General features: G+C 37.9%; 1 protein-coding gene across 7 annotated transcripts in view; it reads right to left on the reverse strand.

Annotated features, from left to right (window-relative positions):
* GIGYF2 (GRB10 interacting GYF protein 2) overlaps positions 1 to 24,946 on the reverse strand; it is a 137,509-nt gene that overhangs the window by 81,089 nt on the left and 31,474 nt on the right. For 6 of the 7 annotated variants that reach the window (XM_055346006.1, XM_055346005.1, XM_055346004.1 and 3 more), the window contains exons 4-7: positions 18,151 to 18,280; positions 17,137 to 17,232; positions 4,223 to 4,334; positions 43 to 154 (exon numbers count right to left, since the gene is read on the reverse strand). In XM_055346006.1, the coding sequence (XP_055201981.1) occupies positions 43 to 154; positions 4,223 to 4,334; positions 17,137 to 17,232; positions 18,151 to 18,280 (450 nt within the window). The remainder of the gene's footprint in view (positions 1 to 42; positions 155 to 4,222; positions 4,335 to 17,136; positions 17,233 to 18,150; positions 18,281 to 24,946) is intronic. The other variant, XM_055346008.1, reaches the window with a different exon arrangement.

A 24,946-nucleotide genomic window follows, 5' to 3' on the forward strand; every position in this document is an offset into this window, starting at 1 on the left:
CACCAAGAAACCTTTATACCAAGATCTGGATCTTTTAGTTACCTTTCCTCCCAGCTCTGTGACCTATGCATTTCCCTGCCACCTCCTCGACCAAACACACCCTCTACTTCATCAAAGCTTCTTTGGTAGAAACCACATTCACCTCTGCCTCTGCCTGAAAATAAGAAAACAGAAAAAAATGATACTCAGATGTCAACTTTGGAAAATACTCAACACCAAAGATTAATCTTGAAGTTCTGTCTCTCCATAAAGAGGAGGTCTACATTTAAACATTTAGCAAGATCTGATGGATCTTTACCTGAAAGACCAAAACTGGCACTGAAGAGGCTAGACCACAGGAAGTTGAAAGAAACAAGTTAGAAACAGATGGAAGAGTCCCAGTCCCAAACAAGAAACAGTATCAACATTCATTTCTTTAATACCAAAGTTCAACAGTAAAATTCTAAGATCAATAAACTATTACTACAAATAGGACCTTTTATTGGATTATTTCCAACAAAAATGAAAGATTTGGAGAGCTTGAGAACAGATAACGTATAAAAGCCAAGCACAAATGTTAAAATAATTTATCTAACTCCAAAGAAAGAATAATTTAATAGGGTCAAACTCTATTAATTTTGAGAACTAACTTCTTAAAGCATATTCCTCAGCAACAAAGGCACTCTTTCCCCTTTGCTCAAGTCTTCAAGTAAGAAAAGCATCCAGACTGAATTTGAAACAGTGGGCTGGTGGTGAAAATGTGCCGAATGCAGGGATTAAGAGGCTCTAGGCCTTCAAGTGTAAACTGGCCTTTATTGAAGGCAATGAGGTTAATCTATCAAAATTTGACTCAATGATTCTAACTACAATTTATCCTAACAGAAACACACAAATACATATGTATAAAGGTGTTCATTGCAACCTTAAACACCGGAAACAACCTAATCAATAAAGGATCGGCCAATAAATTCTGATAAAATAATTTGATAGAACACTATGAAGCCACAGAAGATAAAATGCTGACATAAGAAATCTACATTATCTCGTTGAATGACAAAAGCATGCCAAAGAATAATACTTATAAAAATAACTCCACTTATATAAATGATAAAGCTGCACAGTTAGGGTCAGGAAGAGTATACATCCAATTGCTGGTCTGGTGACAGAAAACCATATGAACTTTTAGCTTTATACCTTCTGTGCAAAGTGAGGTCTTCTCAACTATTGTGCACCACGTGTATTCAACACACAGGTCAGAAAACTAGAAAAGGGAGAGGAGTCTATGGCTGTACTTAGGTGAAATCTTAGCCATCATCCGTAGCTCAACTTCTTTACCAGTGTAAAGGCACCCAAAGAAAAATGATGATGAAACTCGAACAAAAGTTTGAATGCATTCCAAGCTAAATACAATTGAGTTAAATAATTATTGCAAATATCCACAAAGGATTTCCACTTCTTGCTTATAATTTATCAAAACCTGACTCAGAATATACTTGTACTTTATACAATCTTATTATGAAATGCACACAATTACATGTGGGTAATTTTAGGAAACAATGGGCACCCTTTTAACTAGTCCAGGTAATCCATTTCTTCATCTATAAAATGGAAGTGAGGACTAGGTATAAACTATAATAATCTTAAATTACCTTCTAGTTCTGTCAATTTAACTTTATGTCAACTCCCAGTTTCAGTACCTCTCTCCTTAGGAAATGTATACATTTTATCTAAAATCCTAAAACAATATAACACAAACTGTTTCGTAACACTGGGATAATCTCCCACAATGATGATTTTATAGGGTGAAAGTCTTCTCTTCTGAAGAGAACAAATTAAGTACCATTAAGTACATTAAGTACATAACATCTTGAAAGTGAGTTTTATTTTGGAAATCTAAATATAAACAATAGCCTTCAGGTTACCAGAAAAATAAGCACACCACAAAGTATTTTCTGCCAGTTATAACCAGCATTGGTACTGGTCCTCCTTATCAGACTTAAGATTCATGAGTGGACACATAAAAAGAATCAGGTTCTAGAGCTCTCCAGTTTGTAAAACATAAGGAACGATCTTCAAAGTACAAAGACCAAAATCATATATATAGTTCTCAAAAAAAAATAATTCTCATATAAGAAGTATATATAACATGATGAATCTTTTACACAGCTAAATAGTTAAAGAACTGCCCTGTCTGAGATTTCACCTAATTATTTTGGGAGAATAAAATATACTTGCTTTAAAAAATATATATATGTGTGTATATATACACACACATACACACATACTTCCATTTAATGATGACAAAGCCAGGTGGTTGACCATTGTGTGGATCTGCTGTACTGTTAAACAGATTAACCAGATAAAATAGAAAGATGATAATTTTATTGTTTCCCCACCCATTTGTTTTAAATTTTACTAGTTCATGATATTTAGAAATCTAGAAGTCAGTCGATTTTCACATCAAAGGTTCCTCAAGCTAAAAAGAGCCAAATAATCATCTAATATTAGCTCTGCCCGTGTAAAACAAAGCCATAATAACCATTACTTAAAGCGTAAGTCAAAATTAAGTACTAAGTGAAAAAAACAGAACCAGATAAATGGTGTTATGAAATTATTGGAAATCACAGTTGGGACAATGCTGTTGGAACTATTTTTCCAAGTCAGTTCATTTATATGAATAGTTTCATGCCATTTGTTCACATCAGCGTTAAGTCACCACTTCTCTCACAGTATCTATCTTTTGCGCATACCCTCTTTAAATCCTGAATGTGGGATATATGATAATCCTCCAGTTCAAAGAAAGGGAGAATTTGGCAATTCTTCACTTATTTCTTGATGTGGAATTTTTTTAACAACTGTTTAGGGAAAACTGGTATTTGCGGCACACAAAGTTGGTGATGACTTGAGGCTAATGAAACAGCTTGCTTATGGGCCACACTTCTTGAGTATTAACCTCTGTAGGACTTACTCTAAAGAGCACAATAGGCAAAGTTGCCTGAGTGTAACCTCTCCCTGCTGCCAGCTTACCGGAGAAAAACACAAGTAACACCCAAGGAGAGGACCAGAGCCATCTCCAAAACATTACTACACCACCCAGATGCAAAATTTCAAATGAATTCTGGACCAATGGAACCTAATTACATGTGGGAATCTCCATGACCTATGGAGCTTTTGAAGCACACACATGCCTAAATTTCACCACCCAGTATTCTGTTGCAGAGGTACTTCTCACAATTCCGCAGGTTAAAAACTGCTGTTCCAGAAACTGACAAATTCAGAAGGAAAAACCACGTATACCTTAGTAATGTACCTGGTCTACAAGTAGAGAATTTAGTTAGCTTCTTCATTATTCCCACATTTTGAATAAATGAAAGCAACCTCTTCACAGGAAAGCACAGTCTCTGTAAAGACTGGGTGTAAATAACTATTCATAAGGCATAGCTTTAAGAAAAAAGAATTTAGATATTCCACACTCAATCACGACAATCTGGGTGGTACGGTATGTGGAGACAACAGCCTCTGGCTTTGTAGATATCCAATTCTTCCACTTCTAAAGCACCTCTTCAAAAACTTACAGCATATGTTTAGGCTACTGCTATGATTTAACCATCTTAAGAGTTAAATGCTGAATACATATATTACAAACATCCAGAATGCCCTTATGTTGCAGAAAATCAATGAACACAAAGTGGAGCAAATAGAAAAAAAAAAAAAAAACAAGTAATATCAAAATAATAATTATTCTGAGACACAAATCTATAAAACTACAGGTTAAATAAGTGACTGCTTATTATCTTTTGCTCTACCTCTAAAATACCCCTCGTACTGATGAGACAGCTTTTACTCAAGATTCTCTCTGGCTGGGGATAACTCCTGGTACACTGCCTTATATAAAAACTCTGTTACAGAGGCCTGCAGGGACTTCAGTGATGCTCCAGCAGCCGAGGCACTTTAGGGCACTATAGCAAAACGCAAGGCTCCCTGGGCATGAGGAATATGCATGAGGTTTTGCCAAAGTTAACTAGGACCATCTAGAATCCTTCACACTTACGAATTATCCTCCTCTGTTCCAAATCAGGCAGTGTGGAACAGATACACTGAGAAATGGTTCAGAAAACAAAGGTTCAGCACACTTAGTATACAGTTAATGTCAAAGAACTGTTTTTTAAAAATCAAGAATAAAAATATGTTTAAAGTGACTTCTCTCTCCCTCTGTTATTACGTCTTCCACGTGAAAGCTCACCTCGCCCTCTTGAAGAACTTCGACCTCTAGGAGCCCCCACCACTGTTCCTCCTCCTCCTCGTCCTGTCAATCTCAGGACAGCAGCACTATTTACAGACATGGAAAAGTTTCTCTGCCAAAAAAAGAAAAAAGAAAAAATGGATGAAACGGATAAAACTGTATGTTGCTCTTCCCTGTCTCACACTTCATCTATGACATGGCATCTCATTAACCATAACTACACCACATCCTAAGATGATCTAAAACTTGATTTTACCTATAAATCTCAAATTAACATTGCAGATCAACAAATGCTGACCACCAATGTGTTATATTTACTATAATATGTGGAAATATTAGATAATCTCTAAGTGCTAAATGTATCCAGAAGCAGATGAGATAAATATGCATTACAGTAAATAGAGAAAACTTGGTAAAGAAATCCAGTTTGAGGGCAGCCCGGGTGGTGGTTCAGCGGTTTAGTGCCGCCTTCAGTCCAGGGCGTAATCCTGGAGACCCGGGATCGAGTCCCACGTCAGGCTCCCTGCATGGAGCCTGCTTCTCCCTCTGCCTGTGTCTCTGTGTCTCCCTCTCTTTGTTTCTCTCATGAATAAATAAATAAAATTTTAAAAAAAGAAAATAAATCCAGTTTGAAAGGATTCTTTAGTGAAAGGTGGAAACAAGATGGTCACAAAGAATAGCATAAGGTGGAAATAATCATTTTTGCTTCATTCTGCTCACTACTGTGAATTAGCAACTCCAAGTAGCATTTAATAGAATAACAAGAATTATAAATAAATAAGGGCCAGCTAAGAATCTACATAAATAAGATTAACCATCTTAATGGTTAACCATCTTAATGGGGAAAAGAAAGGAAAGGTTGAAAAAAACAAAACCCCAATCTCTCAGTCATAAGCCTGAACTTGCATCCACAGCCAATCTGGGTAGGGTCAAATATAGTAAGACAGTAGTGAGTGGGAAACCTTCAAACATGAAGAGGAAGACTCAAGAACACAGGAAGCCTGGGAGCCAAAAATACGTTTAGTTGACACTCCTGGATAAATGGAATACATAGGTCTTAGGAAAAATTCAGCAAGAAGCAATTTTAAAATCTTGAAAATGATTTACAAAATATAAACATCCTGAGTATTTGAAGGAGAATTTTGCAATAGAGTTTTAAACTCAGAAAATGATGGAATATAGCCTTACTTGAATACTGTCTACACTTAGAACCTAACAGACATTTGTGCAAAAATGCAGAGGTGTGGTACAATGAAGAAAATGCAACTTGTGCACAGCTATAGCTAAGGGCCCTCCTGGCAGAGGGGCAAGAAGTGAGGCTTAAGAGTTGGGTTGACGGGCGCCTGGGTGGCTCAGGCAGTTAAGTGTCTGACTCTTGATTTCACCTTAGGTCATGATCTCAGGGTCATAAGCAAGACTATGAAGTCCCAAAATCTACTCATATATTCTAACACTAGAAAAACGGAGCTCTGGGCAGCCTGGGTGGCTCAGCAGTTTAACACCGCCTTCAGCCTGGGGCATGATCCTGGAGTCCTGGGATTGAGTCCCACATCAGGCTCCCTGCATGGAGCTTGATTCTCCCTCTGCCTGTGTCTCTACTTCTCTCTCTCTCTGTTTCTCATGAATAAATAAATAAAATCTTTAAAAAAAAAAAAAAAAAAAACAGAGCTCAGAGCTAAATCATCATGTATGCCAAGATCCCATGCAGTTGAACACATTACCAAACACGTATGAAACTCTTATGTACCTGTCAATATGGTACAAGAAACTTGCATATTCTTTCCTACATCTTCACATACTACAACTGAAAGTGCAAATTTCTATCATCTCTGAAAGGCAATTTCTCAAAAGTAGATTTAAATGTCTATACCCTTTGACACACTTCTCTTATAACATGTAAAAAAATCACAAAAACAGAAAGATCTTTAACTGCAGTACTGTTTGTAAAATCAAAATTGGGATCCACCTAAGTATCAACTTAAAAATCATTGAGGCACCTGGCTGGCTCAGTCCATTAGAGCATGCTACTCTTGATCTTGGGGTCATGAGTTCAAGCCCCACATTGGGCACAGACCTGACCCCCCCCCCAAAAAAAAAAAGAATGGCCATCTACATGTGGAATTCAGTGCAATTGCTTAAAAAAATGAGGCAATTCTATTTATTAGGTTGAACCATATGAACTCACTAATCAATCCTGATCCACAAAAACTGCAAATTCCATATCATCAACCAAATGCATAAAGATATAAAAGCATAGCTATAATAAGGAGTACAGAAAGGCCAGATTGCCTGAAACTGAATTGTGGTTCCTTTGCCCCACTTCTCTGTGCCAATTTTCCTCATCTAGATAAAGTGGATAGAAACAATATTTACGTCTACTTCATGGGTTGCTGCCAGCACTTAACACATGACATGACAAGTGCTTAGAACAGTGTCTGACACATTAAAAGCTAAAGGAGTATTTGGTATCTCCTCAATAGATGTTTAGGTGAAAACAGTGAAGTGTAGAACTATGTACACAACATACTGCCATTTATGTTCATGCTTGTTTATAGGAATAAATATATAAGTAGTTGCAGACTTATTAACTATCCCTGGGAGGAAACACAAGAAAATGGAAACAGTGGCTATTCCTGAGGAACAACAGTTAGTTAGAATAACAATAGGTGACTTACACAACTGCTTTTCACTATATGTGCTTCTTGAATTTTTTTTAATAAAATGTATTATCTATCCAAAATGCATAAAGTAATTTGATGTCAAATAAATAAAATACAACAATCTAAAGTAGGTAGCAGGGATCCCTGGGTGGCGCAGCGGTTTAGCGCCTGCCTTTGGCCCAGGGCGCGATCCTGGAGACCCGGGATCGAATCCCACGTCGGGCTCCCGGTGCATGGAGCCTGCTTCTCCCTCTGCCTGTGTCTCTGCCTCTCTCTCTCTCTCTGTGACTATCATAAATAAATAAAAATTAAAAAAAAAAAAAATAAAGTAGGTAGCAGCTATGTAAAGAGTCATGCTTCTCAAAATACCTACAAGGGAAATCCCAAACCAAAACAATTCACGAGATGTTTAAGCAACAAATTTGCTTTAAGAAAACTTTTTTCCAAAAAAAAGAAAAAAGAAAACTTTTTTCCAGGGCACCTAGATGGCTCAATCAGAAAAATGTGCAACTCTTGATCTTGGGGTTGTGAGTTTGAGCCTCACGTTGGGTGTAGAGATTACTTAAATAAACTTTAAAAAAAAAACAAAACACCTTTTTCCTAGTCTGTTTTATACATACATGCAAGCACACGCATATATAGAAAGAGCACAAAATTAACTTGCATTTTATTTTTTAAAAGATTTTATTTATTTGAGGTCGGAGGAGAGTACAGAGGGAGAGTGAAAAGGAGAAGCAGACTCTACTGAGCAGAGAGCCCAATGTGGGACTCGATCCCAGGACACTGAGATCACAACCCGAGCAGAAAGCAGATGCTTAACAAATTGAGACACCCAGGTGTCCCTTAACTTGCATTTTAAAGATTAAGTACCTACTTCAGATAACTTTGGGAGGGATCCCTGGGTGACTTGGTGGTTTGGTGCCTGCCTTCCGCCCAGGGCATGATCCTGGAGTCCTGGGATCGAGTCCCACATCGGGCTCCTTGCGTGGAGCCTGTTTCTCTCTCTGCCTGTGTCTCTGCTTCTCTTTCTCTCTGTGCCTCTCATGAGTAAATAAATAAAATCTTAAAAAAAAAAAAAAGATAACTTTGGGAAATTTAATATTTAAATTTAATATATGCAGCAAGAAGCTCTTATTTTGGTTTTTTAAAGATTTTATTTATCCATGAGAGACACAAAGACAGAGGTAGAGACATAGGTAGAGAGAGAAGCAGGCTCCATGCAAGGAGCCCAATGCAGGACTCGATTCTGGGACCCCAGGATCACGCCCTGGGCCGAAGGCAGGAGCTCAACCGCTGAGCCACCCAGGCATCCCAGGAAGCTATTTTGGGTTATTAGAAGTATTCATCTCCCCTCCTAAGGGTCATGGGGTGAAAAAAGTATGTAAAATTCTAGTCTTCAAATATCTAAACAATCCCTAAAGGGGGTGCCTGGTCATCCAAAGGACAACATCAAAATGCTAATGAATCTTTTGCCAGCTTTAAGCACTGTCCTACTCTAGCATTAAAAAAAAAAAAAAAAAATGAGAGAAAGGGAGTATAAGATGCATGCATGCAAGTGGGAAGAGAAGAGGGAGAAAATTTCAAGCAGACCCCACTGGGCATGGAGCCAAACATGGGGCTCAATCTTACCACCAATGAGATCATGACCTGATCCGAAATCATGAGTCTGAGGCTTAACTGACTGAACCACCCAGGCACTCCTATTCCAGCATATTTTATAAACAAAAGATACCAAATAGTATCAGGATATCCTTTGAACTTTAAAGGAGTTCAAAGATAGATCCTGATGATCTTCTGTGACCACCATAATTATAATACCTATCCAGACCTTATTAGCACCTTAAAATAAGTTTTTCCACTATAAAAGCAGAATGAAGATTTATTACTTTACCATTCCAGGGCTACTTTCATTGTATAGGTATAGTGCAAACTTAACTTGACTCTTTTTCAAATTGTTAACCAAGTTCCCAGCAGCACTTTGTTGAATAATCTTTGATTTTTCAAAAAACTTATTTGAAACTTACTAACTTCTTAAAGTGTTACACGGTATTTCTGGATGATCAAATTATTCATTCTGTTGATTAAAAGTATATTATGTTTTGGTAACTAGAAGCAAGTCTTCCTCCCTACTTATTAAAAAGCATTTCTGGCTCATTTAAACTCTAAGAAATATAGAAAATAATTAAAAGAAAAATAAAAAGATGGGCACCTGGCTGGCTCAGTGGGTTGAGTGCAGGGACTCTTGATTTCAGGGTCATGATTTCAAGCCCCACACTGAGTGTAGAGATTAGGTTAAACAAAAACAAAACAAAAAAAACACTGAAAAGCTCAAAAAACACTGAAAAGCTCAAAAAACACTGTGGCCCCTGGCAGGCTATCTATGCAAACCAGGCCTCCATGAAAAAATACTTTAGGAGCTTCCTGGGTCACTCAGTCAGTTAAGTGTCTGACTTTGGTTCAGGTCATGATCTTAGGGTCCTGGGATCAAGCCCCATGTCAGGCTCCCTGCTCAGTGGGGAATCTGCTTGTCCCTCTGTGCCTCCCTCAACTCGTGCTTTTTTTCTCTCTCTCTCATGTGAATAAAAATCTTAAAAAAAAAAGAAAAAAAGAAATTGTTAAAAATATGTATAAATACCTGAAAAATTCCAAGATACTCACAAAAGATTAAAATTGGTATACTAAAGCATTAAGTGCAATTTTAAAATTTAGAAAACAGGGTTGGATTAGGGCTAGCTCACATAAATAGTATAAACTAGAAAAAGACTACTCTTCAAAGAAAAATCAACAAAGACAAAAACAAAAACTTAAATATAAACATTTGAAAAACTTTACACTGGGAAAGAAATGCAAACTAAAACAATAAAAATATTTTGCCAAGTTTGTAGAGTTTTTTCAAAACAAATACTCAATATTGAAAGTTCAGAACAATGCTTAATGTACACCATCACTTGTATAAAAGGCGGAAGACGTATTTAATATTTCCTCGGAAAAATACACAATGAACTACTAACATTTGCTGCCTTTAGGAAAGGGGCACTTGTGGCTAAAGGAAGGGATGGGAAAGCGATTTCCTATTGCATACTGTTCTGTAAATTTTTATTTTCAAACCACATAATTTATTCCTTATTCAAAAAATAAATCTGGAAAAATAAAAATGCTGAACATGGCAAAAGTAGTAGTAAAATGCTATAGTTATGGATCAGTGAAACAGAAGAGATATCCTCATACAAAGCTTCTTGAAAGCAATTTAGTGTATGGAAAAATTTGGTTTATTTCTGTACTTCTACTCCACTGACCTATATGTCTATCCTTACACTGTAGTTTTTTCAGTTTTGTTTGCTTGTTTTTTTATATACTGCAGTTTTGCTCACTGTAGCTTTGTGGAAAAATCTGCAATCAAGTATGAGTCTTCCAATTTTTTTTTTTAAGATTTTATTTATTTATTCACAAGAGATACACATAGAGAGGCACAGACACAGGCAGAGGGAGAAGCAGGCCCCATGCAGGGAGCCCGACATGGGACTTGATCCCGGGTCTCCAGGATCACACCCCGGGCTGAAGGCGGCGCTAAACCGCTGAGCCACCCGGGCTGCCCCTTCCAATTTTGTTCTTGTTTATAATCATTTTGACTATTGGGGTCCTTTGTAATTCCATATGAATTTTAGGACCAGCTTATCAATTTCTACCCCAAAAGCCACTGGGGTTTCAGTGGGAACTGCAGAAACAATAAACTGATTAGCCATATTAAGTCTTCCAAGGCTTAATGAATACTGATGCCTTCTCAGTTAGGTCTTCTTTAATTTCTTTCAAAAGTATTTTAGAGTTTTTATGTAAAAAGTTTTACATCTCCTTGGTTAAATTCATTACTACGTATTTTACTGTTTATAATGCTATTGTGTAAATCAAACTCTTTTCATAATTCCTTTTGCAGATTGTTATTGTTAGCATATAGAAATAACTTATTTTGAGGTGCTGATCCCGTACCCTACAACTGTGAATTCATCTACTAGTGCTAATAGTTTTTTGTATGTGGGATTGTGTTTAGGATTTTCTATTTATAGCATCATGTCACCTAAAAATAGACAGTTTAACTTCTCCTATTTGGATGCCTCTTATTTCTTTTTCTCATCTAACTGCTCTGGCTAGAACTTCTAGCACAATGTTGGATATCAGTAGTAAAGGCAAGTAAGCTGGTCTTGTTCCCAATCTTAGGGGAAAAGCTTTCAGTCTTTCACAACTGAGAATGATGTTAGCTGTGGGTTTTTCATAAATGCCCTTAATCATATTGATGAAGGTCCCTTCTATTTCTTGTTCACTGAGAACAAGAGTGAGTTCAACAAGAGTAAGTTCAACAAGAGTTGAGAGTTTTATCAAGAAAGGTGATGAATTTGCGTGGCTCAGCGGTTGTGTCTGCCTTCAGCTTAGATTGTGATCCTGGGGTCCTGGGATCGAATCCTACATCAGGCTCCCTGAATGGAGCCTGCTTCTTTCTCCCTCTGTCTATGTCTCTGCCTCTCTGTGTTACTCATGACTAAATAAAAACTTAAAAAAAAAAAAAAAAAAAAAAAGAAAGAGAAAAAAAAAAGGAAAGGTGATGAATTTTGTCAAAAACTTTTTCTGTGTCAATTTAGAAAATCAAGTGTTTTTCCTTCATTTTATTAGTGTTAGTTGCACCACCCTTACACTCCAGGGATAAGTACCACTTGGTCAGGTTGTATAATCCTTTTAATATGCTGTTGGATTCAGTCTGTATTGGTATATTTTCACAACTAAAGATACACAAGGGAAAGAGACTACAATAAAACATACTAAATGTTAAAAGAATCTCTACATGGTGAGATTTTTCTCCTATATACCTTTCTGTATTTCTTACAGTAAATATGAGTAACTTTTATTTTTTTTATAAATATAATATAAATATTCATTTGAGAGAGAGCAAGCGTTGAGTGGGAGGGGCAGAGGGAGAGGGAGAGAGAACCTCAAGTAGACTCCTCACTGAGCACAGAGCCTAACGCAGGGCTTGAACCCAGGACCCTGAGACCATGATCTAAAGCAAAATCAAGAGTCAGCTGCTTAACCAACTATACCACCCAGGTACCCCTGAGTACCTTTTATTAAAAAAAATAAGATTAAAAAAACAGATTTTGTTGATGTTAAAGAAAATATAAGGAAATTGTAAAATCAACAAGAAAGACAACCCAGTAAAACAATGGACAAAGAACACAACCAAATCAAAAACCACAGGGATATGAAATGGTACTCAAGCTGGTAGTGACTAGTGAAATACAAAAAAAAAAAAAAAAAAAAAGCCACAAACAACTATCACAGCCACTGTTTTGGCCAAACTGTAAAAATCAAGAGCTAGAGGGTTACATAAAAAAATGAGACCTCACATATGCAGCTGGTAACAGTGCAAAATCGCTTAAATTACTATAGAAACTAATGTAGCATTACTCACATTATATCACCCACATCTGTGTGTTTAAAGAGACACCAAAAAGGGTATGTGGGTGGCTCAGTCAGTTAAGTGTCTGCCTTCAGTCCACGTCACAATCCCAGGGTCCTGGGATGGAGTACCAAGCCAGGCTCCCTGCTCAGCAAGGAGTCTGCTTCTCTCTCTCCTCCCCACTGGTACTCTCTGCCACTATCTTTGTCTGTCTCTCTCAAGTAACTAAATAAAATTCTTAAACACACACACACACAGAACTAGGGTGCCTGGGTGGCTCAATCTGTTGAGCCTCTGATGATGGTTTCAGCTCAGGTTATGATCTCGGGATCCTGGAATCAAGCCCCACACTGGGGTCAGCATGGGGTCTGCTCAAGATTCTCTCTCCCTCAAGCCCCTTTCCAGTCACTAGTGCTCTCTCTTAAAATAAATAAAACCTTTAAAAACACACACACACAAAAGAACCAAATCTAACCATTTCAATTTTAAAACACAGGTTCTAAGAATAATTACTGCAGCATAATTTTCAACAGCAAAATTTCAAAGCAACCTAAATCTCTAACCAGAGGAGACTGGAAAAAACTCTGGATTTTCTTACACATGGAATACTAAACAGAAGGGATGAATTAACTAAAGCTATGTGTATCAACACAGATAAATCTAAAATTCATTATTGAAAGAAAAAATCAAACTACAGAATAAAAACTACTGTATGCCATCTTCAATATAAAATTCATAACCTGGGCAACCAGGATGGCTCCGTGGTTTAGCACCGCCTTCAGCCCAGGGCGTGATCCTGGAGACCCGGGATCAAGTGCCATGTCAGGCTCCCTGCATGGAGCCTGCTTCTCCCTCTGCCTGTGTCTCTGCCTCTCTCTCTCTCTCTCTTTGTGTCTCGTGAATAAATAAAATCTTTCAAAAAATAAAAAATAATAAAATAATAAAATTCATAACCCTTTAAAAGCACCTGGCTGGTTCAGTCAGTGGAGTGAGTGACTCTTGATTTCGGGGTTAGAGATTCAAGCTCCATGTTGGATGCAGAGATTACTTAAAAATAAAATTATGGGGATCCCTGGGTGGCTCAGTGGTTTAGCGCCTGCCTTTGGCCCAGGGCGCGATCCTGGAGTCCCGTGATCAAGTCGCACGTCAGGCTCACAGCATGGAGCCTGCTTCTCCCTCTGCCAGTGTCTCTTCTCTCTCTACATCTATCATGAATAAATAAATATAATCAAATAAATAAATAAACAAATAAATAATAAAAAAATAAAATCATTAGAGACACCTGGCTGGCTGAGCCAGTAGAGCGTGTGATCTCAGGATTGTAGGTTCAAGTCCCACAGCAGGTGTAGAGATTTAAAAAGATAAAATCTTTGGGGCACCTGGGGTGCCTCAGTCAGTTAAGCATCTGCCTTTGGCTTAGGTCATGATCCTGGAGTTCTAGGATGGAGCCCTGCATCGGTCTCCTTGCTCACTGGACGGTCTGCTTCTCTCTCTGTACTTCATCCTGCTCATGTGTGTGCATGTTCTCTCTCTCTCTCTCTTTCTCTCTCAAGTGAATAAAAATCTTTAGAAATAAATAAGTAAAAACAGTAAAATCTTTAAAAAATAACAATATGGGCGCCTAAGTAGCTCAGTAGGTTAAGCATCTGCCTTTAGCTCAGGTCATGATCCCACAGTCCTCAGATCAAGTCCCACATTGGGCTTCTTGCTCCGAGGGGAGCCTGCTTCTCCCTCTCTCTGCCTCTTGTCCTACTTGTGCGCTCTCTCTGTCAAATAAATAAAAACGATACTAAAAACTTTTTTAAAAATGTATAACCCTGGGGATCCCTGGGTGGCGCAGCGGTTTGGCGCCTGCCTTTGGCCCAGGGCGCGATCCTGGAGACCCGGGATCGAGTCCCACGTCGGGCTCCCGGTGCCTGGAGCCTGCTTCTCCCTCTGCCTATGTCTCTGCGCCTCTCTCTCTGTGACTATCATAAATAAATAAATAAATAAATAAAATAAAATAAAATAAAATAAAATAAAATAAAATAAAATAAAATAAAATAAAATGTATAACCCTGTAAAATGAAATTTTTATGGCATATGGATATACAAACATGTAATGAAAATATTAAAACATGAATGAGAAAAATTATCCAATTCAAAGTAATATCTGGGAAAGAAGGAAGGGTGGAATACAGCCACAATATGAGAAATCTTATTTTTAAAACAAAAAAAAAACCCCACAAATACATAATAATTTTAAGATTTCTCTATCTCAATTATAAACATAATGGTATTTGTGATAATATTCTCTATACTTATCTACTTGAAAGACTTCATAGTAAAAATATTTTTAAGAAAAATTAAACCAAAATATTGCCATATGTCAAATCTTTTTGAAAAGGGAACTAGGGATCCCTGGGTGGCTCAGTGGTTTAGTGCCTGCCTTCAGCCCAGGGCATAATCTTGGAGTCCTGGGATCAAGTCCTGCATCGGGCTCCCTGCATGGAGCCTGCTTCTCCCTCTGACTGTGTCTTTGCCTCTCTCTCTCTCTCTCTCTCTCTCTCGGATAAATAAAATCATAAAAAAAAAAAAAAAGGAAAAGGGGGATCCCTGGGTGGCGCAGCGGTTTAGCGCCTGCCTTTGGCCCAGGGCGCGATCCTGGAGACCCGGGATTGAGTCCCACATCGGGCTCCCGGTGCATGGAGCCTGCTTCTCCCTCTGCCTGTGTCTCTGCCTCTCTCTCTCTCTCTCTCTCTCTCTCTCTCTCTCTCTGTGACTATCATAAATAAATAAAAATTTAAAAAAAAAAAAAAAAAAGGAAAAGGAAACTGGCCCCAATTTTGAAAAGGAAATTTTCAGCCATCACTGGCCACAGTATCCTTTTCTTGTGTACTTTTTATAGCAATAAACAAACAACTTTTGACAATGAAAATATCCACTGATGATACTAAAGGATACTGGGTTTCATGAATAAAGACAAAACTAACCTAGTTCAGAAGAAGTTATAAACAAAACAAAAACTGTTTATGACACTGGCAATGAAAATCACCAAAGATTAATATCACACCTTTCTTAGAACTTAGCATAGTTGTAACAGAGAGCTTCTAATAAGCATCTCTTTCTTAATAGAGTGATTTCCTCCTGCAAACTATGGCAAGAGTGTAAAGGAAACATCCAGGGTTATTGTAAAAAGTAATGATGAAATGTTCTGGAATAAGACAGTTGTGATGGTTATATAACTCATGGTTATACAACCCAACAAACTGTATAGTTTAAAAGAGTGAACATTATGATATACGAATTTTGTCCCAAGAAAGCTGTATTTTGGGATCCCTGGGTGGCACAGCGGTTTAGCGCCTGCCTTTGGCCCAGGGCGGGATCCTGGAGACCCGGGATCGAATCCCACGTCAGGCTCCCGGTGCATGGAGCCTGCTTCTCCCTCTGCCTGTGTCTCTGCCTCTCTCTCTCTCACTGTGTGCCTATCATAAATAAATAAAAAAAATTTAAAAAAAATATTTAAAAAAAAAAAAAAAAAAAGAAAGCTGTATTTTTGTTTTTTTAAAGATTTTATTTATGTATTTATTTGAGAGAGAGAGCACGCAAGAGCAGGGAGTGGGGAAGGGGTAAAAGGAAAGGGAGAGGAAGACTCTCCACTGAGCAGAGAGCCTGACACAGGCTGGATCCCAGATCCCTGAGATCATGACCTGCGCTGAAGGCAGATGCTTAACTGACTGACTGAGCCACCCAGGTGCCCCTCAAGAAATCTGTTTAAAAAAAAAAAAAAAGAAAGAAAAGAAAAGAAATTAGGATTCTTCATTTAATGTGGCATTCCAGGGTTCCTGGGTGGCTCAGTCAGTTAAGTGTCTGCCTTCAGTTCAGGTCATGATCGCAGGGTCGTGGGATCAAGCCCTCCCCAGGTTCCCTGCTCAGCTGTGAGTCTGCTTTTCCCTCTGCTCCTCATCCAGCTCATACTCTTGTTCTGTCTCTAATAAATAAAATAAATAAATAAACATAAAGTGGCATTCCGTGGATGCCTGGGTGGCTCAGTTGGTTGAGCGTCTGACTCTTGGTTTCAGCTCAAGCCACGATCTCACGGTAGTGGGATCAAGCCCCATGCCAGGCTCCACACTCAGCATGCACTCTGCTTGGGATTAACTTCTTCTCCCTCTGCCCCTCCCCACCCTTGTGCAAGCACACACTCTCTTTAAAATAAATAAATAAATCTCTAAAAGATAAATGAATTAATAAAATGGCCTTCCAGCATTCCAATAAAGTTCTTATTTTTCCGTTTTACAACAATTACCATAAGTTCCTTAAAATCAGAAACTCTTATTTATGTTTGGAAACAACACACCATAAATAAAGACAACACAAAATCTACTTTCCAGCCCCAAAATCTAACTTTCTCACATCATAAACAAAAATTGGTGACAGAGAACCCATTATTAAGCACATTTTGGGCTGAAGATCTATATTTTCCTTCAGTGGTAGAATGCATTCAAGGGAATCCAGGTTGCTAATTACTTCTGAAAAACTACATTTTTCTGAAAAGAAACCCCTATCTCCCCCAAAAAATAGCTCTCTACTCAAATAAATTATAAGGTTCCCATCCTCAAGGATCTAGAAACATTTCCTCACCTCTATAAAACACTAAAAAAGAATCTCATCAACTAAGACAGGCATCCACACTTTCACAAAAACAGAAAGAAGGAAGCAGACCAGTGGGGATGGAGGGCCTTAGGGCCTAACTAGTAACTTCCTATTTTCATGACTCAATGGAAAGCAATAAGGTTTTGACCTAAGGCTCAAAGCTAGTCACAAACCTGTTCTTCTTCTGTAAAGGGTACAAGAGCCAACGGAGGCAGGGGCTCCTCCTGTAGAATAGGCAGAAATTCTTTATCCAGAAGGTCTGAAGGTATCTGTATGACCAAACATATGACCATGAAATTAATGCTGTCCCTCTAATCACAAAAACTATAAACCAAGAAAAAATACTGTCTGGTTTATCTCTTGCTGTTTATTATAAATATGGAGTAAAGCTTTGTCAACCACAATTACCTTCAGCAGTACTTACATATTCTCAGAGGGTCAAGTATTAAAAACCCCAGTCACTTCCTCTTCCTCCCATCAGATCACCACATTCAGATTTGATATACAGCACTAACTCTGGTATTCCAGAGTGCACAGTGGAAGAGTAAAAATCCCCATATTTAATTCAAGGAACAAGGTACTAAAGAGTTTCACAATTTGTCCTTAGCAATCATCATTAAAATTTGAGATCCCCAATCCATTAATAATAGTAAAAACAAAGTATATTTAAAAAATGGAAAATATTATCTCTCACTAGTCAGATAGTAAGTGTACTTTACACACTGTTTTGGTTTCGATCATTTAGAAGTGACACAACTGTGATATATTTTAACATGTTCTCTCCACTAAAAATTGTTTATAGTTAACACAAAAAGGGGAAGAAGAGAAACAGCTCCTCTTCTCACTCCTAACTTCCAATTGAAGAGTAAGAGGTGCAAGGTGATGGCATTTCTCAGCCAGCAAACTGGGATAGAACTAGACATGAAGGAGACATTAGGAGGAAATTAGACAAAGTATTAAGTGCTGAAGATTTTCCTGTTTCCATGAAGCTTTCCACTCTTGTAACAAAATCTTAGGTCTTCTCTAAGAAATACAGAGCTCCTTACACTTAGAAGATTCTGTCAACTACTGCAGGTTTCAAAGCCAAGAAAAAGAGAAAAATTATAGGTACCTCATCTATCAATACATCACCATACATATCCTGAAATCTCATTCATAATTCTAAATTCTTTACTTTGTTTTTTTACCTTGTTATCTTTAAGGAAAAGTGCTAACATTTCTTCTCGACCATAACGATAGTCTGCTAACTTATACTTCGGCAAAGCTGGAGAAAGAGGAGGGGACGTGATACTCCCACCACTGGATAGAGCTCGGAGCCTAGAATAGGAGAAACATAAAATATAAAAATGAAGTGTCAACCCTGTGGCAATTCCTTACTTAAAAAATATGATGGCATGTTCCTGAGAAGTCTGGGAGTGAAGAGGGGACACTTTTTCGAAATCATAAAAGTAACATGATTAAAACGAAACTGAAGAATCACTTCACACATATTAATAAGAACTAATGAATCTGACGGTACCAATTAACAAATGTGGAATACCAATTGTTGTTAAGGATGTAAAACAATGGAAATTTTCAAGCAGTTTCTGTAGGATTGCAATGAAACAACCACTTCAAAGAATGATCTGCTAACATTTAATAAAACATTAATATTTGTTAAATAACAAAGTATTCTAAATAAAAGAAAAAGCAAACATAGAAGCCTATAAAAAGATATACATGTAAACCTGCAAATAAATTTATACTGTTTAAAAACACTATAAAGCATAGCAAAAGTATAAAAACAAACATGAATTGACAAATATAAAATTCAAGATAAGGTTCTATCTGCAAAGGGAAGGAGAGTATAAAGGGTGTTTTAAATGCAATGTTTTATTTTCTCATTCATGCTGTATAGAAATGCTACAATTTTATAGTTTTATATGCCTATAGTATTTCATGATTTTTACTGAAAGCAACTAAGAATCAGTGTACTGAATTTGAAAATGCAGTGAAGGGTGAAAGTGTAAGAAAAAAATTTGAGCCATATTTACTGCTAGGAAAAAATAAAAATATACTCCAAGAGGAATGGAACTTGGGAAAGGGAAATATTTGTAAGATGCTTTTATTTAAAAAAAAAAAAAAAAGGGTAGGGCAACCTCAGCAAAAAATGGCAAAAATAAGATCCCACTGCAGCACTGTGTCAAACAGCAGATAGCAAAACTATCAGCAATAACTCCTTATCTGAGGGCTGCCTGAAGTTCTATAGTAAGTATCAAGAATAAAAGGCACTAAGATACTTTACTTCAGATTTAGCCTAAAGGAAAATTCAACGGAAGCATTAAAATACACTCTCCAGGCAGCCTGGGTGGCTCAGCGGTTTAGCGCCGCCTTTGGCCCAGGGCCTGATCCTGGAGTCCCCAGATCAAGTCACAGGTCAGGCTCCCTGTATGGAGCCTGGTTCTCCCTCTGCCTGTGTCTCTGCCCCTCTCTCTCTCTCTCTCTCTCTCTCTCTCTCTCTCTGTCTCTCATGAATAAATAAAATCTTTAAAAAATAAATAAATAAAATATATTCCCCAAATTGCTAAGCTTTATTCACATAAGCAAAAAAGGGAATGATCTACACTATACACTTTTAAAAATATGAACTAATAAAAGAGCATTACTTGCATATTATCCAAAAATTATATACACATGAATATAAAAATGTGTTTACATGTACAACAGAATTCCAGAAAAGGCGGGAGGACATATTAGTAAAAGACTATAGGGTCTTTTTTCAGTGTTTCTATCTTATCTTTCTACTCACTTTTTTTTTTTAACATTTATGGACAATTTTGAACATATATAAAAATACCAAGAATTACATAACAAACTTCCACATACTGTTCACCCAGCCCCCAAATCAATAACCCATGGCCAACCCTGCTACTTCTACCACTCCATCTAACCCTACTCTGATTCTATTTCAAAGGAAATCATATGCTTTCAAAGATTTTTTGAAGGAAATTGCTTTCAAGATTTTTTGAGGGAATTTTTAAAGAAACGTTTTTCATTTTTAAATATTTCAGAATGTTCTAAAAGATAACGGATTTTTTTCTAGTCTGGATTTTGCTGATTCTTATCTCTGTGCTATATAGTGTAACATGTTTCTCTGCTCTCTGCATTAATGACATTGGTGACTGGATATAAAGACCTGATCAGATTTGGAAAGACTTCTATGTTTTGCCATCAGGAAGCACAGACTGCCTCATTGGTTTTTTGAGTCTAGCAGTCTCTGATAACCAAGGCCTAGGTCCCTAAATTTATTCATTAATAAATACAAGGTTACAAAGTGACTATATTCTATCATTCCTTATTTATTAGCTGGAGTATTTCTACAAGGAGAAGCTTCTCTCTTATACTTTTTGGTATTGTTCCCCAATAGTATAGTTAATATAGGAAAAAAGAAAAAAGTCTTGATTCTTTTCAATTGGTTTTCAAAATAGGGACTTAATTTACTAGCACCTTCCAATGGTAACAAATTATTTTTAATTAAAGTTAAATTATTCTTAACTAATTATTCTTAACAATTATTCTTAACAATATTCAAATTCTTTTTTTTTTTTAAGTAGGCTCCACACCTAACTCACAACCCTGAGATCAAGAGTCAAATGCTCCACTGACTGAGCAAGCAGGCCAGGTACCCTGCAAATTGTCTTACCTTTGACCAATGGGAGACTATTCAGACTGGCTCTCCTAAATCCTTCTGACACAACCCTAAGGGTCTTTAACAGCTTCTTTTCTACCTGATATATCAGTATGTTCCAGGCATAACCTGTATTATTTCTTGCTTCAGATTTGGAATTAGCCATTTCTCCAGGGAGCCTGATTCTCTCTAATGCATATTAAAAGTATAATCTGGGTGCTGGGAGTGCTTATTGCTAATAACTGATCTTTGTTTTCTTTTCAGTTATTCCTGGACTTGGAAGTCATTTAGTTCAAGTCCTGTAAGACAGGTTGGGACAACCAAATAAACATGCCCGTGAAGAAGTGATCCAACCACTGCTGATGAACCTTCCAGGAAACTGCTTTCCATCAAATTCATGTAAAGTTGGGCTTTTTTTCCTGAAGAAGTGGAATTAATATCCACTGAGAACTGAGGTTGTGAATTTTACACATGCAGTACCTCATTTTATTTCAGCTTCACAACAACCCCAATTAACAGACGAGGGTTACACAACTTGCCCGCATTTACAGCCAGCAAAACAAAGACTCAAACCTAAGTTTTCATGACTAAAAAGAATAAAATCTCAAATTTTTATTTAAAATAGCCAACATTGGGATCCCTGAGTGGCAGCGCCTGCCTTTGGCCCAGGGCGCGATCCTGGAGACCCGGGATCGAATCCCACATCAGGCTCCCGGTGCATGGAGCCTGCTTCTCCCTCTGCCTGTGTCTCTGCCTCTCTCTCTCTCTTTCTCTCTCTCTCTGTGTGACTATAATAAATAAAATAAAAAAAAAATAGCCAACATTTAGTCTGCCAAACATTAATTTTAAAATATATATAGTTTTTTACTAAAAATATTTAGGGGTGCTTAGGTGGTTCAGCTGATTGTGTCCAACCCTTGATTTCGGCTGGGGTCATGATCGGAGAGTTGCAGGATGAAGCTCCACATTGGGTTGCATGCTCAGCGGGGAGTCAGCCTGAAGCTCTCATTCTCACTCTCCTTTTGTCCCTCCCCCCTACTCACACGCTGTCTAAAATAAATTAAAAAATAAAATCTTTAGAAAAAAATTCTGTTAAAATATCTTTCTTATAACTAAACCAATATGCTCGCCAATAGTTTCTACCACTAGAGGGCACAACTAGGTGCTTTTTGGAATGAAAATCACTTGGGTACTGGCAAATAGTCACACTGTCTCATAACTTTTCCTTCTCATGGCACAACATTACTAATTTCTTCATCTGTTCCTCATAAGGTTTCAAATCCACTCATGACCCTGATTCCCTTCCAATGGACCCCCACGTCCTGCTGCCCAAGGATTGAATGTCCAATGTCAAGCACCAAATACTTCTTATAGGCACCAGATCTATTAAGAGTAACGTAACCGGAGTGCATTCTCAAGAGATTCCTCCAGATATTGTGAAAAGAACAGACCAAGGAAAACTGAGAGTAATTCAAACTAAGATAGGCTGAATAAGGAGAACTGTGCTCTACTCAATAATCGACAAATCCTGTTTCAAGTCCCTCCCCACCTACAGATATCTGGAAAAGCTAAAAACATACTTGGGTAATATCCCTCCCTAAAAACCCACCAGTGATTTTTTTTTCCCACCAGTGATTTTTAACCTCTCCTGGATCTTGCTCCATACAACTCTCTCTTCTAGAAATTCAATCCCTATTTGCTTTCCCCTTAGTCTCTAAATACATCTAATAGTGATATGTTTAAAACTCCTGTAATGCAGCATTCCCCCTAGTTATGCATCATTGCTCATCTTTCCTCTTCATTTCAGAACCATCTCCACATCTGCACTTCAAGGTCACTTCAAAACCCAGTGCAAAAAAAAGAAACAAACAAAACCACACCAGCATAATCTGGCTTCTCCCCTACAACTCCACTGCTCCAGTAGAGTTCATCAATAACCCACACAAATCCAAGGGGCAGCTTCCTATCCTTGTCACCTTCACCTTTATGGTCATACTGAGATCTGTTTAACACAAGAGGCCTAGGTCTAGTATGAGTAGTAGTAACTGACAGGTAGCATTAGCAGGACCTTCTAAAACTCCATGATACCCCAAGGTCTTCACATATTAATTACTGTCCCAAATCCAAACTTAGCTTATGAAAGCAATTTGGAATGTCAATGTAGATATGTGAAGATGTAGGGGTCAAAAACCATTTCTGGGTAAGCTCCTGATTCTCAATTCCAGCTCTGACTTCCCTAGAGTTTAAGACTTCCACATTCAACCACCTAGAGACCCCACAGCTTTAGCTTTAACATGTCCCAAACCCTACTCATCAGCTGACTCATCCCAACCCCCCTTATCAACTTAAGGTGGGTAATAAGGAGACCACCATCTGCTCAACCTCAGAATTAAAAGTCTGGAATCAAGGACACCAGGGTGGCTCAGTGGTTGACCAGAGGTCATAATCCTGGGATCCTGGGATCGAGTTTTGCATCAGGCTCCCCAGAGGGAGCTTGCTTCTCCCTCTGCCTATGTTTCTGCCTCTGTCTCTTATGAATAAATAAATAAATAAAATCTTAAAAAAAAAAAATCTGGGAATCATCCTTTACTCCTCACCTTCTACCATCTTCCATACCCAATTACCACATCCTACCAGTTTTAGATCCTAAATTTCTTAAGCCATCCCCTGGATCAACTAACCCATTATTGTCCACACTTTTCTTTCTTACCTGGACTGCTACAACAGCATCCTAAGTGATATAAGCTAGTCACTGTTCATCCTCCACACTACTACAAACATATTTCAAATGCAAGCCTGAATAAGGTGTTCCCTGATTAACAATTGTTTATTGGCATATAACAATCAAATAAATCAAGAGCTTCTTAACGCAAAAAAAGCTGCCTCCAAGCTCATCTCTCACACATTTCACACTAAAGACAATGTCTCAGAATTCCTCTCTTAAACTTGCCATTTCTTACCCCTTTGTCTTTATACATGTCCTTTCTGCTATCAGGAATATTTTTTCAAGCCATTTTCACTTGGGAGAGGGGAAGGCTGCTGTGGGAGCAGAGAGGTTAAGTGGAAGGAGAAGGAAGAGTCAGAATGAGGAGGATGGGGCGTAGCTGGAAAGAGAATAAGGGGAAAAGAGGAGAAAGAGAAATCCTCAAGATCTTGGCTACACACAAGTACCTGCTGAGCCTTAACGGAGTTAACTGGCTAGGGGAAGAAAAAGCTAATAAACAGTACAGACATACAGTTACTAAAGGATTTTGGAGAAAAACCTGACCCAATTTATATTTTAAGATTACTATAGGAAGAACAATGAGAAGAATGGAAGCCAGAAAACATTAGGCCACTCCTGTAATCATACTTATATTAGGGTGACAGCAATGCAGGTGGAGAGAAATTAACAGATTCAAGAGATATGTTGGAGATGAAGCTGACACAGCACTGTGATGGACTAGATGTAGAGATATAGAAGTAAAAGAAATACCCAGGGTAACTCCAAGACTTCGAGCTTGAGCTAATGGCAGACTGTGGTATTTAATATTAAACAAAAGAAGAAATTTAAAACAGTAAAACTCGGGACGCCTGGGTGGCTCAGCTGTTGAGTGTCTGCCTTCGGCTCAGGGCGTGGTCCTGGGATAGAGGATCCAGTCCTGTATCAGGCTCCCTATGGGGAGCCTGCTTCTCCCCCTCTGCCTAAGTCTCTGCCTCTCTCTGTGTCTCTCATGAATGAATAAATTAATAAAAACAGTAAAACTCATGAGCTCAGTTTTGGAAAAGTATGAAGGATGAGAGATCTACAGACATCAAATAAGTAGCTCAATATCCTATACTTCACTACACTTCCTTTACACATTGATATTATAGTGAAATTATTTAGTGTCAGCTTCCTCACTACATCATTCAAAAGCAGGTACCAGGTCATTTCAACCTTGTTGCCTCAGAACCTAACACAAGACACAGAACATAGGAGGCACATGAGAAATGTTTTCTAAGCAAATCTTAATACTCTCTTCTAAAATATACCTCTCAATAATATTGAATTATTTATCCCTCCAGACCACACAGATGTCTTTCACTCTTTTTGAAAACTGGGATGAATAATGCATTCCATTCTCCAGAATTTTGCTCATTTTACCCACAAGCCCACAAAGATGATACTAGTAATCTAGCAATGTCAAGTTTTCCTTCTTTGCCCTCATTTCGCCCACCCCATAAGACTCAAATGCCTTCATCCAACATTTACTACTAAGTGCCTATGTTCGGCAAGCTAAGGTAAACAATGGGCTTACCAAAATTGAGAAATACAATGCCTTTCTTTTGTTCTT

The sequence above is a fragment of the Nyctereutes procyonoides genome, unplaced genomic scaffold (genome assembly GCF_905146905.1).
Source record: "Nyctereutes procyonoides isolate TBG_1078 unplaced genomic scaffold, NYPRO_anot_genome, whole genome shotgun sequence".
Lineage (NCBI taxonomy): Eukaryota > Metazoa > Chordata > Mammalia > Carnivora > Canidae > Nyctereutes > Nyctereutes procyonoides.